At 40.5% G+C, this 16643-nt stretch overlaps 1 protein-coding gene across 1 annotated transcript in view; it reads left to right on the top strand.

The window, feature by feature from the left end:
- Positions 1-5484: 5484 nt before the first annotated feature.
- The window catches only part of RNF11 (ring finger protein 11), a 39230-nt gene continuing 28071 nt past the window's right edge, over positions 5485-16643 (top strand). Inside the window, exon 1 of the mRNA XM_023630142.2 lies at positions 5485-6214. Within this exon, the coding sequence (XP_023485910.1) occupies positions 6092-6214 (123 nt within the window). The 5' untranslated portion in view covers positions 5485-6091. The remainder of the gene's footprint in view (positions 6215-16643) is intronic.

Raw genomic sequence — 16643 nt, 5'->3', positions numbered from 1 at the left:
AAAATTAAAATTTTCTGCTATGCAAAAGACGTTGTCAAAAGAAAGAAAAGTGAAGCTGCAGACTGCGAGCCAACATTTGCAAAAGACATATCTGAGAAAGGACTGTTCTCTAAAAGATATTTTAAAAACTCTTAAAACTCAACAACAAGAAAATAAATAACATTCTTTTTAAAAAATGGGCCAATCATCTTAACAGACATGTCATCAATTAAAATATACAGATGTCAAATAAGCATGTGAAATAAAATTTCAGGAAAATGGAAATTAAACAATAATGAGATACACACCATTAGTATGACCAAACCCCAGAACAGTGACAACGTCAAATGTTGGTGAGGATATGGAGCAACAGGAATTCTCATTCATTACTGGTGGGAATGCAAAATGGCACAACCATTTTGGAAGCTAGTTTGGTAGTTTCCTGCAAAATTAAGTATACTCTTACCATACCATCCAGAAATTGTGCTCCTTGGTATATACCCAACTTAACTGAAAATTTATGTCCACACAGAAACCTGAAAACAGACTGTGAGAATGTAAAAATGGTACAGCTATTGTAGAAAACAGTATGGCTGCTCCTCAAAACATTAAACATAGAGGGGCTGGCCTGTGGCATAGTGGTTAAGGTCGTGTGCTCCACTTCAGCGGCCCAGGGTTTCACTGGTTCAGATCCTTGGCATGGATATGGCACCACTCATTAGGCCATGCTGAGGCAGCATCCCACATGCCACAACTAGAGGGACCCATAACTAAAATATACAACTATGTACTGGTGGGGTTGGGGAGAAAAAGCAGGAAAACAAAAAGAAGATTGGCAACAGTTGTTAGCTCAGGTGTCAATCTAAAAAAAAAAATTAAGCATCGAATTACAATATGATCCAGCAGTTCCTCTTTGGGGTATATAACCAAATAATTGAAATCAGAGTCTCAAAGAGATGTTTGTATACCTATATTCATAGCAGCATTTCTCATAATAGCTAAAACGTGGAAGCAACCCAAGTGTCCATCAATGGATGAATGGATAAACAAAATGTAGTATATGCAGACAATGGAATTCAGTCTTAAAAAGGAAGGAAATTCTGCAATATGCTACAACATGGATGAACCTTGAAGACATTAAGCTAAATGAAATAAGCCAGTCACAAAAGGGCAAATACTATATGACTATACTTATACGAGATACTTCGAGTAGTCAAAAACATTGAGATAGAAAATAGAATAGTGGTTGCCAGGGGCTGAGGGGAGGGGAGAATAGGGAGTTATTGTTTAATGGGTAGTTTCACTTTTACAAGATGAAGAGTTCCGGAGATGGATGATAGTGATTGTTGCACAATATTACGAATGTATTTAATACCACTGAACTGTACACCTAAAAATGGTTAAGGGGGTAAATTTTATATTAAGTGTAGAAATTAATAAAAGAAACCTTAACTAAATTGGAGTTGGGAAGGCATGTAGGGGGAGCTCTCATGCTCTATCATATGTCATCAATTACACCAAACAGGAAGAGACATACACTTGCATCTTCCTCAGGAAGTAAAACTACAGCTGAAGGAAGATTTCTCCTTCCATCCGGCAATAGCCCAGCCAATGACAAATGCTGCAGCTCAGCCAATAAAAGCCATTGCAGCCCTGAACTGTTACTTTCCCCCTATGGACTTTCTTTTATAACAACCCACTCCTACTCTCCCTTTTTCTCTATAAAAGTAAGCTTCCCTCCTTTGTTTTCTGGATTTGCCTATCGTTCGTCACAGCACACACATCCTGAATTGCAATTCTTTTGGCTATTCCTGAATAAACTCATTTTGAGGGTAAAATAACAGGTGAATTTGCTTTTAAGTTAACAGTGATGTATTTTACCGCAATTAAAAAAATTGGAAAAAAAAAAAACCTGTAGACGGATGTTTATAGCAGCTTTATTCATAACCAGCAAAATTTGGAAGCAACTAAGATGTCCATCAGTAGGTGAATGGATAAATAAACTGTGGGACACCCAGAGAGTGGAACCTTATTCAGTGCTAAAAGGAAATGGGCTATCAAGCCATGGATAGACCTGGAGGAAACTTCATTGCATATTACCAAGTGAAACAAGCCAATCTGAAAAGGCTACATATTGTAGGATCCCAACTATATGACATTCTGAAAAAGGAAAAGCTATGGGGACAGAAAAGAAATTAGTTGTTGCCAGGGGTTAGGAGTGAGGGAGGGATGAATAGGTGGAGCACAGATTTGGGAGGCGGTGAAACCATTCTGTATGATGCTATAGTTGTGGATACATGTCATTATAAATTTGTTCAAACCCGCAGAATATATGGCACTGAGTGAACTCTAAGATAAGCAAGGATTTTCTGTGATAGTGATGTGTCATTGCAGGTTCATCGATTGTAACAAATGTACCTCTCTGGTGGAGAATGTTGATAATGGGGGAGGCTAGGTACGTGTGAGGGCAGGCTGTATATGATAGATCTCTATACCTTCTCAATATTGATGTAAACCTAAAATGAGTCTAAACAATAAAGTCTATTTTTTAGAAAATACAGCTCAGTAGAAGATACTGGATTCTCATATCTGCTTCTGGATTAGATCTCCTGCTGTCAGAGAAAACCAGAGTCAGACAGAAGTTAAAGCAGTAAAGGCAAATTTTATTCAAGAACTATTGCAATAGGGGAAGAGAGACCTCAGTATAGAACTGGATTCCATTCTGAATACAAAAGGACAAGCGGGGATTTGTGGGCAAGGGACAGGGTGGGAGTCAGTGGATAGAAACTTACTAAGAGGAGACAACATGGATAAGGGAAATTCTGGCTAAACCCACTTGATAGGATTTTTGCTGAAGGCAGGCCAAGGTGGTCAGATACCACGGATGGGGGATTCCGGTGAAACTGACTCAGCTAGAGTCTTGCTAAAACTGGAATAAGTGGGCCAAGGACAGAGCCCAGGGTTGGGGCCTTAAGGGCTTAGAGGAGCCTGACTAGAGTAGGTCAAGGAGAGTTTTTGTCACTGCAATGGTCCTGGTTACTATTCTCGATTTTAAATTACATTTTGTGAGTAGGTCACGCTCTCTGGTCTATAGGGCATTTCCCAAGGGCTCCTTTCTAAAGCCAGGTTGGGAAGATAGATCACTGAACAGCTACTTCCTTACAAAGGTACATGTGGATGCCAAAGGCATTCAAGAGAAGTCTTTCTTTATTCCCTTGTTTTTACACATTCAGGGAAGACCACCAGGATGAAAAAAGATGTAGTCCCTTCCCACAACCTAGTAAAAACAACTGGTATATGATTCAAATCCTGGCTTTACCTCTGAATATCCATGTGAAGCCATGTTTCTATTTCTGTAAAACAGGAACATCAATATAAACCTTTCAGGGCACTTACGTGTCTGGATCAAGCTAATAAATAGCAGTTATGATTAGATATATTAAAAATTGTGTTAAAATAGTCACATATGATATTTAGATATACACAACATCATAACAGATCCCATTTGTTTTATACTGTTACCTATATTCCAACTAAGTGCAATCAGTGACAGCTACATGAAGAAAGAGATACTTAAGGAAGGTCTTAAAAGATGGCTGGATTTCAATAGAAGGGAACAGCATGGTAAAAGGTCAGACGTGGAAAAGCATAGTGCAGGTTGAGGGCACGGCAAGTAGTGGTGATGTGGCTGGAGTGGAGGATGACTGGTTGGAGTCAGAGTCATATGGGAGATGAGGACGGGACCAAATGGTGCAAGGCCTTAATGCCATGCTAAATTTCTGAACCAGAAGTCTATGAATGCTCTCTTATCACATTTTTCCTGGCTGTAGTGTGGAGGATGGATTGATGGTGCAGAGGCATGGACTTCCTTAAAACGCCATCGCAATAGTTCAGAGGAGTCAAACAAAACAGCAATGCAGGAAAAAATGCAAATACCTGAAATTTTCCTCCCAAAGGATCCAATAATTTCACTTTTCCAAGCTAGAGAATGAAGCAATGATTCTTGGGGTTGTGTGAAAGATTCTTATATAAACACGGCATTAGGGTTACACCTATTTAGGTGGGAGCTATTAATGGGAGGAAAGACAAGTCTTGGAGAAGAGGGCATACAGCAAAAAGGTTATATTTAAAATGGAATCTGAATGCATCTACCTAAGATAGTTATTTTGTAGAATAGGGACTTCAAAGTTAAAGCACTCAGGTCCGTACCAGTTTAATGCTCTCCTACCTCTAAGAATCCTTTCAGATTCTCACCCAAATGGTGTAATCACTCTCCTCTGGGCCCTCTAAAAACCTCTGATGAGGGGTGGGAGAAGGACTCATCTATTTACTTGTCTTCCCAGCTGAACTCCAGGCTCCATCAGGAACAAGCCAGGTCTGGTAAATCAGTTTCCCTAGTGCCTAGCAGAGGGTGTGGTGAAAAAAAAAATCAGTTAAATGGTGAACAAAAGAAAAGGAGTCAAGACCCACTTGTCTTCTTGTTGAAGGAATGACTATTAGGAGCATTCTCGTGTTTCTTGTTTCCTTCCTTTGCAAACATTGCTTCTTGAGCTATTTGTTCATTCAACCAAGAGAGCCTACTCTACCTTAGGCTATGTGCCAGGCTTGCACAGAGGAAGGACAGATGATTCAGCTTGATCGGCTGTGACAGAGAAAAGCTCAGGGACTGAGCACAGAGGAGGTGATTAACCCAGACTGGAGAGTTAGGAAAGGTTTCCCAGGGGAAATGAAGTTGAGTCCAGGAAGGATAAATGGGAATAAGCGTTAGCCTGATGGGAAGTAGAAGGTTGGGAGCGGAGAGAAGAGAGTTTCTGTTAGAGAAACAATACAGGCAAAGGCCTCAGCCAGAGGGAACATTCTTCTAGATAACCGAAAGTACTTTATTTAGACAGCCTAAAGTTTAGAATAGGCGAGGAGACAATGCTGCTAATGAGTTGGGGGAGATAGATTTGTAAACCATTGAAGAATTAATAGTCATTAACAGTATTGGGAAGCCATTAAAGTTTTACACAGGCCAATGACATGATCAGATTTACAATTAAAAAGATAATTCAACTGTGCAAATAGCGGACTGAATGGGGCAATGGTGACTGCAAGGAGAACAGCTGAGGGTATTACAGTAGCGCGGGCGAGAGATGATGGTGGCTTGGACTACCGTGGCGGGGGAAAGAAACAGAACACTCCGAGGTACACAGCTGGAGGAAGAATCTGTCCGGTTGTGATGTAGGAGGACAAGGAAGTGATTAGAGAGGTAGGGAAGGTTCATTAGTGAGCTTGGACTTTATTCTGAAGGGATAAAGGGGAAGCCAATTAACATTTTAACCATGGGAGTTATACAATCAGATATGCGTTTATAAATAGATCACTTGGCAGAGGGTAGTGAGAAGACTGTAGGAACAGTGCACAGGTAAGAGCCGAGCCTCGCCGAGAGGGAGAAATGTACGTGGGCAGGCAGGGGAGACCCGAGGGAGGTTTCGGAGTCAGGCACCCAGCCAACTGTCAGACGGAGAAGCAGAGACTGACGCAGCCCAGGGACAGCTGCTGGGGGTGCAGGGGGTGCGGCCGGGCCGCCGGAGCTGCCCACGCCTCCCGGGGCCGGGGGCGGGACCAGAGCACGCACAGCGGCGTGACGCAGGGCCGCAGCTGGCCTCGTTCTGGCCGCCGCCGCCGCTTTGAGGCGGAGTAGGATGAGGCCCGCGGCCGCGGCTCCGGCGTCGGCAGGGGCAGCAGCTGAGGCAGCAGCTGAGGCAGCCGCGACGGCCGCGCCCCCCCCTCCTGACCTGGATTAGGCCCAGCAGCTCCGTGGCCGCCGCCGCCCCGCGGGGGGGCGGGGTGGGGAAGTGCTTCGTCTCCCCGCCCCCCCCCCCATCTCCGCCTCGCAGGAGGCAACCGCCGCGACCCCGGCGGAGCCCGCGGCCCAGCCTTGAGCCCCCACCCCCGGGGGCTGGCATGAGCGGCCCTTCGGCGGCGCCGGGGGGCGGGGGAGCCGCCGCCGCCTGAGCCCCGGCCTGCCGCCCGACCCCACCTCGCCGACCGAGGCTGACCGCGGAGCGTGCGACGACCCCGCCACTGCTTTCTTACTCCCCCAGATCACACACCGCAGCCCCGGAAGATGGGGAACTGCCTCAAATCCCCCACTTCGGATGACATCTCCCTCCTTCACGAGTCTCAGTCCGACCGGGCTAGTTTTGGCGAGGGGACGGAGCCGGATCAGGAGCCGCCGCCGCCATATCAGGTAGGGGAGGGTGTGTGTTGAGGAGGAGGGGGTGCGAGGAGTGGAAGCAGGTCCAGGCGAGATCGAGGGGGCTTCGGGGCTGTCACTGCCCCTGGCCTCGGCAAGGCCTGGCGGGGCGGGGGGGGTTGACCCCCTTAGGGCTGGATCCGAGGGTGATTGCGCCCCACTCCCAAAATAAGGGGGATCCTTCACCTCTCCCTCAGGCATGATGTGGGGATGGTACCCTCTGTCCTTGAGGTCTGGGATCCGAGTATGTGATCAGTATCGCTTTGGCCAGTGGCTGGTGGTTCGCTTGTCGAGTTTGGGAGTGACATTTTCCTGTCTTTATGTCTGAATCGTGGAATGTGTGGAAGCTGTGAGGTTTGGGGATGATTTTCTCATCGCACCGCCAACTGGATTATGAGTTCTGGTTGGGTGGTTGCCCCCGACCCATTTAAATTTTCGTATGTGGTCATCCTCTCCTGCCTCCCTGCTCTCTCCCTCACCTGTCTGTCGGTGTTAATTGGATCTGGTAGGTCTTCATTTCTGCTTCTACTTGGGAGAAGAAGTGGTCTTCAAGTGATTTTAGTCCCAGCGAATCAAGAGTTACTTGTTTACATATATGTGTATATTAATTTTTAACCCCTCCTTCTTTTGCTCCACCCCTATGACACACCTTTTAATCGCGCTGACTTAATAAAACTTGATTATCTTGAACTTTGGAAACCTTTAAACCTGACTTGAGAAATACCTTCTGTTGCTCGTTTGTCTCCCTTTGTATCAAAGACTTCCTCCTAAATAGTTTCATTGCTTTTTGAACAGTCAAGCAGCCCCAGATGTGTTTACACAATTAATAAAGAGCCAAGACCTCTTGAGAAACCTCAAAATAGACATGTAGATGTTATAATCCATAATAAATATAAAAATGTTTCCTCTATGTTTTCGATTTTACATGACGTTGATTAAAAACTTTTTCCAAAAGGGCTTGGGTGGTTAAGTGGCTTAATTTTTTTCCTAAAGGGGGTTTAGTTTTCTAACTAGGCAGTCTCCTTTGTTGTTTCATGTGGTGACATCATTATCTAGTGTTATTCTTTTCTCATTCTTGTGTAAACCAGTGTCTCATCACACCAGAAAAACCTGATCACATATGCTGGTTTTCTGAATAAAACCCTTCAGGGTTTTCATATATACCAGTAAAGTCCAATCTTAAGTGTGTCATACAGAAGCCTCTCTGTCTTCTCTCACGTTCTGTATTCCAGGCCTCCCAATACACCAGCCTGTTCACACCTCTCTGCCTTTGCTCCAGTTGCCCCCTCTGCTTGGAGCCCTTCCCCCAAGGTTGGCCAGGTGAACATCTAATCCTCTTTGAGGACTCAGCTCTCCTGTGTCACCCCGTATCTGAAGTTCCTATATTTCTCTCCCCCCCATTGCTTCCTTGCTTGTGTCCTCCCCCACCACCCGTCCCTCTGCACTTCCAAAAGCAGCACATACAGCACTTGAGTGTTAATATCCTCGTTTAGTTAGATGTGTGTCTCATCCTTGGGCGGTTCCCTCCTCCCCCAGTGTAAGCTGCATGCAGGTAGGAACCTGTGTCTCCTGCTTGCTGTTGTATCCCCAGCATCTGGCCTACAGTAGGCACTCAGTAACTGCGATAAGTGAAGACTATAAGCCCTTGAGAACAGGGTCTGTATCCCCAATGCTTCGAGCAATTTCTGAGACATAAGAAGCACTTAAATGTTGAATGAATTAATGAATTTAAATTCAGTATTGTGTTTTCTAAGTTTACACAGCCATTTCTTACAAAGAATCGTCACAGGGGAAGGCTCTTTAAAAATCCAAGCTAAACCTGGATGTCTTTCTGAATCTTTGAAGCAAGTAAATTGTTTATATTTCACTCTTCGTTTGCCTCATAATGTGCTTATTTCAGTTTCATGAGCAAATGTTTTTAGAAGTATGAACTTTTTCAAAATCTCCTTCCATGTTCCCTAGACCCTTTTAAGGCAAATTGAGTATCTTTGACTTCTTGCCCTCTTTCTCTCATCCTTAGATAATATAGTGTTAAGGATAACTCTTTAGAATTTATGAGAGTTGTAGTAGTCTTTTCCAGGAGGACTACATGATAATGAGGGGTTTTTTGGGTATCGTGAAGGAACATGTTTTGAAACATGTTATTTGTGACAGTGGGAGTTTTTTGTGGTTGCCCTTTCCTGAGGTGAATGACCCACATACCAATAGGCCTATTTGGTATCAGTTGGAAGAAAACAATTTCTTTAAAAGATGGGAGCAGAAAAAGAAACTTTTGTAGAAAAAAATTTGTCCCCCTGAAGGAAATAAATTCTTAGGAATGGTTAATTTAGATGATCTGAGAAGCACCAATCCAAGGCAAATGATTTATATTTTCAGTGAACAGAAGTAACTTATTTTTTCCTTCAAAAATAGTGTATAACAGAGCTGCAGGAATATTGGCTTATTTCTTTAAAGAATAGTCTCAGCTGGAATAGGATTAAAAAAAATTTCATAAAGGGAATGGCTGATTATTAAGGCAAACACTTGGTGTTTTGCTGTAATGATTAGTTAAAAGATATCCTTTCTGTTTGTGTTGCACAATGTACATATATGCTGAGAGCTCTATATTTCCTAGTAAGAGGATCTGACAGATTTGTTTTATTTATTTATTTGTGCTTAAACGTAAGTGCTGCACCGTTATGGTCAAAGTTTATAAGAAGTACATGTTTCTCTCCTGGGTTTCTTTACTGGCCTTCTAACTGGTCTCCCTGCTTTCACCATTGCCCTCCCTACGCAGTCATGCAGTGCCCTTTGGTCAGCGGCCGACCACACCTGATGGTGTCCCATAAGATTAGTACCATATAGCCTGGGGGTGTGTACTTACACAGACCTAGATCTAGATCTGTGATGTTCACGCAGTGATGAAATCAGCTAACAACACATTTCTCAGAACATACCTCCGTCATTAAGCAACACATGACTGTTCTTAACCCACTGATGACTAGTCTGTTCTTAACCCAGCAGTCACAGTGGTTTTGGTAAAACAGATCATGACACTCTGCTCAACATCTTGTCGATTCCCATTTCATTCAGGGTGAAAGCCAGATTCCTTACAGTGTTGCATAAACCCTACATAATCTATACTCCCTGCCCCCACACATACCTCTCTTGACACCTTTCCTATTACTCTCCCCGAGCTGGCTTCCCTTTAGCCTCTCTGGCCTCCTTGTTCCTAGGATACTCCAGGACCATTGCCCTGGTTGTTTTTTGTGCCCGGGTACTCTTCCCCCAGATATCACCGTGGCTGACTTCCTCACCTCCTTCAAGTCATTACTCAAATGACACCTTCTTAAACCCTCTTTGACCACCCTATTTAGAATTGCAACCTGCCCCAACACCCTGGAATTCTCCCTTACCCTGTTCTGTTTTTCTCCATGGCATTTATCACTTTCTGACACACTATGTTTACTTACAATGTTTATTGTTTATTATCTATCTCTTTCCACTAGGTGGTAAGCACCTTGAGGAAAGGGAATTTTAAAAAAATGGTTTCCCAAGAACCTAGAATAGTGCCTGGTACATGTTAAGCGCTCAATTACTGGTTGAATAAATCGATTTCTTTTCATTGAATTAATATATTTGTTTTGACGCAAGTGCAGTTGAATGTCTTATAAGAACTATGCATATTCCTAGTGCCTTTTTTCCTTTATTATGGATCATTTTTAAGAAGTCAATCCTAAAATTCAAGTCCCGATAATATTAAATATAGGAATTGGTTTAAAATAATTATTGATAAAATAATTTAGGATTTTTTTCCACCCTGTATATATTCTATAACGAACATGTCTTTTTTTGAGGAAGTACTTGAGTCCTTGTCCTTGAAGAAATGGGAGGGAAGAGGTTAGAGCTTTTCTTGAATTAGAAGGTAAAAACAGAGAAATCTGGCATGCCCTCTACTCTGTCCTCCCTGAATGTTTACAAAGAGTACGATGGAATCCTCCCTAATGGCAGTCAGAGGGATTGTGAGAGGGAGGGTAGTCAGGAAAGGCTGGAGAATGAAGGTCTGTAAGAGGGGAGGGCCAGGTAGGTAGCCCAGGGCTGGAACGTATACGTGAACAGGTTGAGGTACCACCGTCACTCTAAGACCCTCACTTGTCGTATGCTAATTCATGAGTGGCATTCTGTTAGAAAGAGCTTAATATTCATTGAACAACGAGAAAAGTCACTTTACAGTTTTGCAGTAGCTATATAGTTATATAGTTGGAGGTTTACTAATCTCTTCCTCCTGTCCTATCTACACTTTGTGATGAATACATTTGAGATTTTAAAATCAGAAGAAAATAAGTTATTTTTAATACAGCAGTGAGTGCAAATGTAGGTCTGGTTTTGAAGTCAGGTGGAATTGAGTTCAAATCCTGGTTGTTACTTACATGTAAACTAGGAAGAGAGTTTATCAGATTATATTTTGTTTTGAGGAACTTCTTTCGCAAATACCAAAACATAAAATTTTGGATATTTCAAATTGTTACTGAGTAAAGCTTTCTTCAAGATGCGTTTTTTTTTAAAAAAAAAAAAGACTTGGTCTCCCCATGGAACTCAGTAAAATAATCCCCCTCCTTTAAAAATCTAGAATATAATAAAATATTTTTAAGCATTTGAAGCTATAATAATATATTAAGACCTTGTTTTTCTGATATCTTTATGAGGTTAAATTCAGGTAATTGAAGATTTTTTTTCTATGTTGGCATTTTGTTTACCATTTAGGTGGAAATTGCCTCAAAATGTATTTCACATATCTTGTTCTTAGTAAAAAAAAGTTCCCTTTGTGTGAAATTTTATCCCTCCCCTCTTGAAGTTCTACCTTTTCATTGAGGGACGGATCACCTCCAACCTGTTTAATAAAGCCTTCCCTGACCATTTTTTTTCTCTCTCACTCCTGATTTCTACAAGTACACTACTTTTTGTTTATGATATTTATCTGGAAATCATATATTACCTTAATAATTAGCTCTTGGTGCTTTAACAGTTACTATTCTTCCAATTACAGTTTCCTTAAAAATGAGAATGATGTGTTAAGATTTTAAAAATTTCTCAGTGGAGTGGAATGGCACCTTAGAGATTGTAGACACCCAGTGACTGCTGTGCTGCCACCACCGTAATTGGAGTCCTCATTACCTCCCAGATAACCTAATTGATGTCTCCTCTCCTCCCCATTCATTTCATTCCTTGCTGCAAGATAAATTCTATCCAGATCAGATCCTTTGCACTTTAATGATTCTTCATGACTCATCGCTGAAGATCTCTCTCTTAGCATTTGAAGTCATGATCTGGCTCCTTACAAACTCTTCGAGCTTTTTGTAGTCTTGTATAGAACCTATATGCTAGTCAGACTTAACAGTTTGCTGTATTCTGTATATGCCTTCTGCTTTCCAGCCTCTGCCTTTGCTCATTCTGTTCCCATTTCCCAGAATGCTCTTCCCCTTATTATTCCCAGTGTAAATTCTAGCTTTCAAGGTCCAGCTCAAATGTCATGAATCCTTCTCTGATCTCCCCCAACATGAATAACTTCTTAATCTGAACTTCTTTAGCACTTTGTTTGCTATTCTTAGGACACTTCACCCTTCCTATTTGATTTTAATTATTTATAACAATGTCACCTCTCCTCTACTAGAATCCAGGTCTGATGATTCCATCTTTGCATTGCTAGAACTATGCCTTTCACAAAGCAGGCACTCAAATACTTGAGTAAATGTGAAAATCACTTATCGTGTTTTTCTGTAAGAGTGTGAACTTTTGTGGTTGTTTGCTTCTGTAAGTTGATTCTCAGAATCCTGCACTTTGGTATTTGGCCTTTGTTCTTTAAAGGGTTTTGCTGTTTTTCTCTCCCACATTAACTGTTTTATCTGACCATATTCAGTTTTGTCCTATCACTTTTAATTTCTGAAGTGCGTGAGCTTTGGGAAAGTTAATCTACATCTTTTTTGAGTTTGGTTTTTGCTCTTTGCTGTTCAGCTTGCCTCGATATTTTTTTTTAATAAATAAGCAAATATCTTTGCTTATTTATTTATAACCATTCTTGCAAAGTTTTGATTTATTTGTTTATGCCTGATCTCCCACTCTGGATGTCCTTTAATTAAGGCTGATTCTTTGTCATTAAGAATGTATGCACCTTTAAGAATAGGACAGTGTGTGTGTCAGAGTTTAATTCTAGAGCTAATTATAGGGTAACTTGAGAAGGTAGGGGTGATGAGTTACTTGGTAAAAAAGATGTGAGAACTTGACTTTCTTAAAATATTTTTTAGTTAATACTTTGTAGAAACCTCCATATTCTATTATAAAATTTAGGTCTTTTAAAATCTTAATGTAATACTTTAGGTAGAATGGGATTCTTCTTTTAAAGATCTTAATTTTATTTTTTTCTTCTAAGTAGAAAAACTGTCACAGAATGGCTACTGTAGGTTCTCCCTGCCATTTTTATTCAACTTTTGCCACTTCTTTCTCTCTTTGTCTTCTGTTTTTATTGTGTCTCAGCCAAGTTAAATTCTAGAAATGAGGAGGGGAGTGAAAAGAGGATGGTTGTAAATACAATTGGAATTAGATGTTATATTTCTTTGTCGTCTTGCCTCAAGCCATTTCTGCATATAGTTATCTTCTATGTATTAACCTGCCTTTAAGCAGAGAGTTAGGGATGATGTATTTCTGTCCTGTATTCAAATAGGTTATTAAAAAATAGGCTGTAAGAAATTTCCAGAAGTTCATCCCTTACCGGTAACTTTTCATAGTGAATTTATCAAGTATTTATGATATTGTTAACATCAGAATTCAGGATTTTTGCACTTGTGACATAAATGAAAGAAAGACTGAGGTGGTAGAGATACTAGAGACTCATAGAGTGGAAATATGAGTGAAAGATGTGAGGAAAAGCTGGTTTATAGACAGCCAATATGTGTGTTTTTAATAGCAGAAGAGATTGCTACATGCAATTGAAAAGTAAAGTGATAAGGGAGAACCAAATATATTTTCTGCTCTTGGGGAATCTGCCTGACCTTTTGATTTTGATATTCAAGTTGGCTTTATGGTGTGTTGCTTTTGAAGTCTTAGAAGAGTTCCTTATTTTAGCTGATTAAAGAATACTTTGAGTTCGGTTTAATATGAACGCACATATACCTATCTTTTAATTAAATAGCCAACCTGGAGTGTGCTCCCAGGGGCCAGTTGAGTAATTATCTTGTTACTTACTTAATCCAGAGAGCATACAGTAAGGTAACTAAGGGATCTGAAAGTGGGAATGAAGAAAGCAATATTCCAGACATATTTGTTTCTAAATTTATTAAGGTTTTCTGAATTCTTATGAAGCTGGATGGCTTTAAGGAAGAGTGAGACTTTAATAACTGACCCAACTAGTTAAAATTACATTTAATTTTATCTAACAATTTAATTATTATATTTGTGGGGAAAAAGCACTTTACCGTAAACTGAGTAAGTAGCAAGGCTTAAGGTTAAAAACCAGGACACCTAGTTTCTTCTGTCAGTCAACAAGTATGTGTTAGGCACCGAGGGGAAAGGAGAAATGAGTCCTTTACCCCTAAGGAGTAACCATTTTAGTTAAGGGGACAAGATTAATGTATACACATGAAGTATTTATTAGTTCAGTGTGAAATAGTATATAATCAAGTATTAAATAGTTTGAGGTACACTTTTTTTTTCTTTTTCTTCTTCTCCCCAAAGCCCCCCAGTACATCATGGTATATTGTAGTTGTGAGTGCCTCTGGTTCTCCTATGTGGGAGGCTGCCTCAGAATGGCCTGATGAGCAGTGCTATGTCCGTGCCCAGGATCCGAACTGGCAAAACCCTAGGCTGCCGAAGCCCAGCACGCAAACTTAACCACTCGGCCACAGGTTGGCCCCAGTTGTAGACTTTTGAAGTTGGGGGATCAGTTTGTGATAGGGCAGTGAATCACAGGTTTACTTTTTAGCTTTTGAAGACTTCAAATGAAATCTTACGTGAATGTTGCTGTAACAAATGAACGTAAGCAGGAGAGCGGCCCTGATTAGGTGACGGAGCTTGGAGCTGAAAGAATAATCATCAGTAGGCAGTGCGCATGAATTTAGACAGAGTTGTATAATCTTGTACAGTGAAAGTGTAATATATGTGTGTGTGTGTAAATAAACCTTTTTATTGTTTATATACAATGAAGAGTATACCTTTAACAGTACAATTAATAGTATCTTAACTGTATGGCCCAGTGAACTTTTACATATTAGAACCACCATCAAGATATAGCCTATTTCCAACCCCACAAAAGGCTCTCTCATACACCCTCCAACAGTCATTACCCCTTCCCCAAAGGTAACCACTGTGCTGACCTCTTATCACCACATATTTGTTTTGCCCAGTTTTGAACTTAAATAGAATAACTTGTTCAGCATTGTTTGTCAAATTCATTTATATTGTTATATATATATATATATATATGTAGCAGTAGCCCATGTTATTTTTCAGTGCAGTATTCAATTGTATAAATGTACATTTTTAAAAATCCATTCTTCTATTGATGTATATATTTGGGTTGTGTTAGTTTTTTGGCTGTATAAATCTATGAAGATTCTTCTTTTTTTGGTGAGGAAGATTAGCCCTGAGCTAACACCTGTGCCAGTCTTCCTCTATTTTGTATGTGGGTCTTTGCCTCAGCATGGCTGATGGGTAGTGTAGGTCCATGTCTGGGATCTGAACCCAGGCCGCTGAAGCAGAGTGCACTGAATTTAACCACTACACCACAGGGCCAGCCCCTATGAACATTCTTTCTGTGTACATAATCACCTATTTATTTTGGATATATATCCAGAAGTGGAATTGCTGGGTATGGAGCAGAAATATATTTAGTTTTTCCTACAACATTTTATTACAGAAAATTCCAAAAATAAAGGGAAGTCAACAGAATTGTTTGAACACTCATGTTCCTACCACTTAGGTTCTGTAGTTAACATTTTGCTATATTTGGCTTAACACATATCCATCCCTCTATCAATACATTGTATTTTTTGACACATTTCAAAGTAAGTTGCCAAATAGTTTTCCAAAGTGGTTTCACCAATTTGCACTCCTGTCAGCAATGTATGAGAATTCTCTTTGCTCTACATCTTTACTAGCACCTGGTATTGTCGGTCTGTTTTATTTTAGGCATTCTGATAAGTGCTTAGAAGTATTTCCTTGTGGTTTTAATTTGCATTTCCCCATGAGAGATGCACACCAATATGCATACTAATATGTGGTCTTTTGTGGCTGGCCTCTTTCGCTTAGCATAATGTTTTCTCAAGATTCATCTATGTTGTAGCATGTATCAGGACTTCATTCCTTTTTATTGTGAAATATTCTGTTATATGGATCTACCACATTTGTTTAGCCATTCATCAGTTGATGAACATTTGGGTTTCCACTTTTTAGTTCTCATGAATGCTGCTATGAACATATGTATACAAGTTTTTTATGGATGTGTTTTCATTTCTCTTGGTTATACACCAAGTGGTTGTACACTTAGTGGAATTGCTGTGTCATATAATTCCATGTTTAATCTTTTGAGGAACTGCCAAACTGTTTTCCAAAGCACTTGTGCCATTTGATATTCCCACCAGCAGTGCACAAGGGTTCCAAATTCTGCACATTGTCACCAAAACTTATTGCCTTTTTTTATTATAACCATCCTAGTGGCTATAAAGTAGTATCTCACTGTGGTTTTGATTGTATTTTCCTGAAAGTTTTGTCTAACCCAAGGTCACAAAGATGTACTTCTGCATTTTCCTCTAAGAGTTATATTTTTAGCTCTCATATTTAGGTATATGATCCATTTTGAGTTAATTTTTATGAGTTGTGTAAGGAAGGCCCATATTTATTCTTTTGCATGTGACTGTCCTGTTGTTACAGCACCGTTTGTTAAAAGAGTATTCTTTCCCCATTGTCTTGGCATTCCTGCCCAGAATCCATTGTCCATAAGTGTAAGGGATTATTTCTGGCTTCTTCAAGTATGGTCTGTTGATCTATATGTCTGTCCTTAATGCTGGTACTACACTAGCTTTGTAAAAAGCTTTGAAATCAGGAAGTGTGAATTTTTCAACTTTTTTCTTATTATTCAACATTGTTTTGGCTTTTCTTAGTCCCTCATAATTCCATTTGGATTTTAGGGTCAGCTGTCAATTTCTGCAAATATGCCTGCTGGGATTTTGATAGAGGCACTTTTTTTTTTTTTTTTTAATTTAATGAACCTACATTGAAACATCATTATCAGCCAAAGTCCATAGTTTACATTAGGGTTCACTCTTGGTAGTGTACACTCTCTGAGTTTGGACGAATGTGTAATGACGTGGATTCACCATTATAGCATCATACAGAATAGTTTCCATACCCTAAAAATCCTGTGTTCCACCTTTCATCCGTCCCTTCACCTAAG

The sequence above is a fragment of the Equus caballus genome, chromosome 2 (assembly GCF_041296265.1).
Source record: "Equus caballus isolate H_3958 breed thoroughbred chromosome 2, TB-T2T, whole genome shotgun sequence".
Lineage (NCBI taxonomy): Eukaryota > Metazoa > Chordata > Mammalia > Perissodactyla > Equidae > Equus > Equus caballus.
Note: the sequence above shows the minus strand (reverse complement) of the source record. Positions and strands in the feature narration are given on the sequence as shown.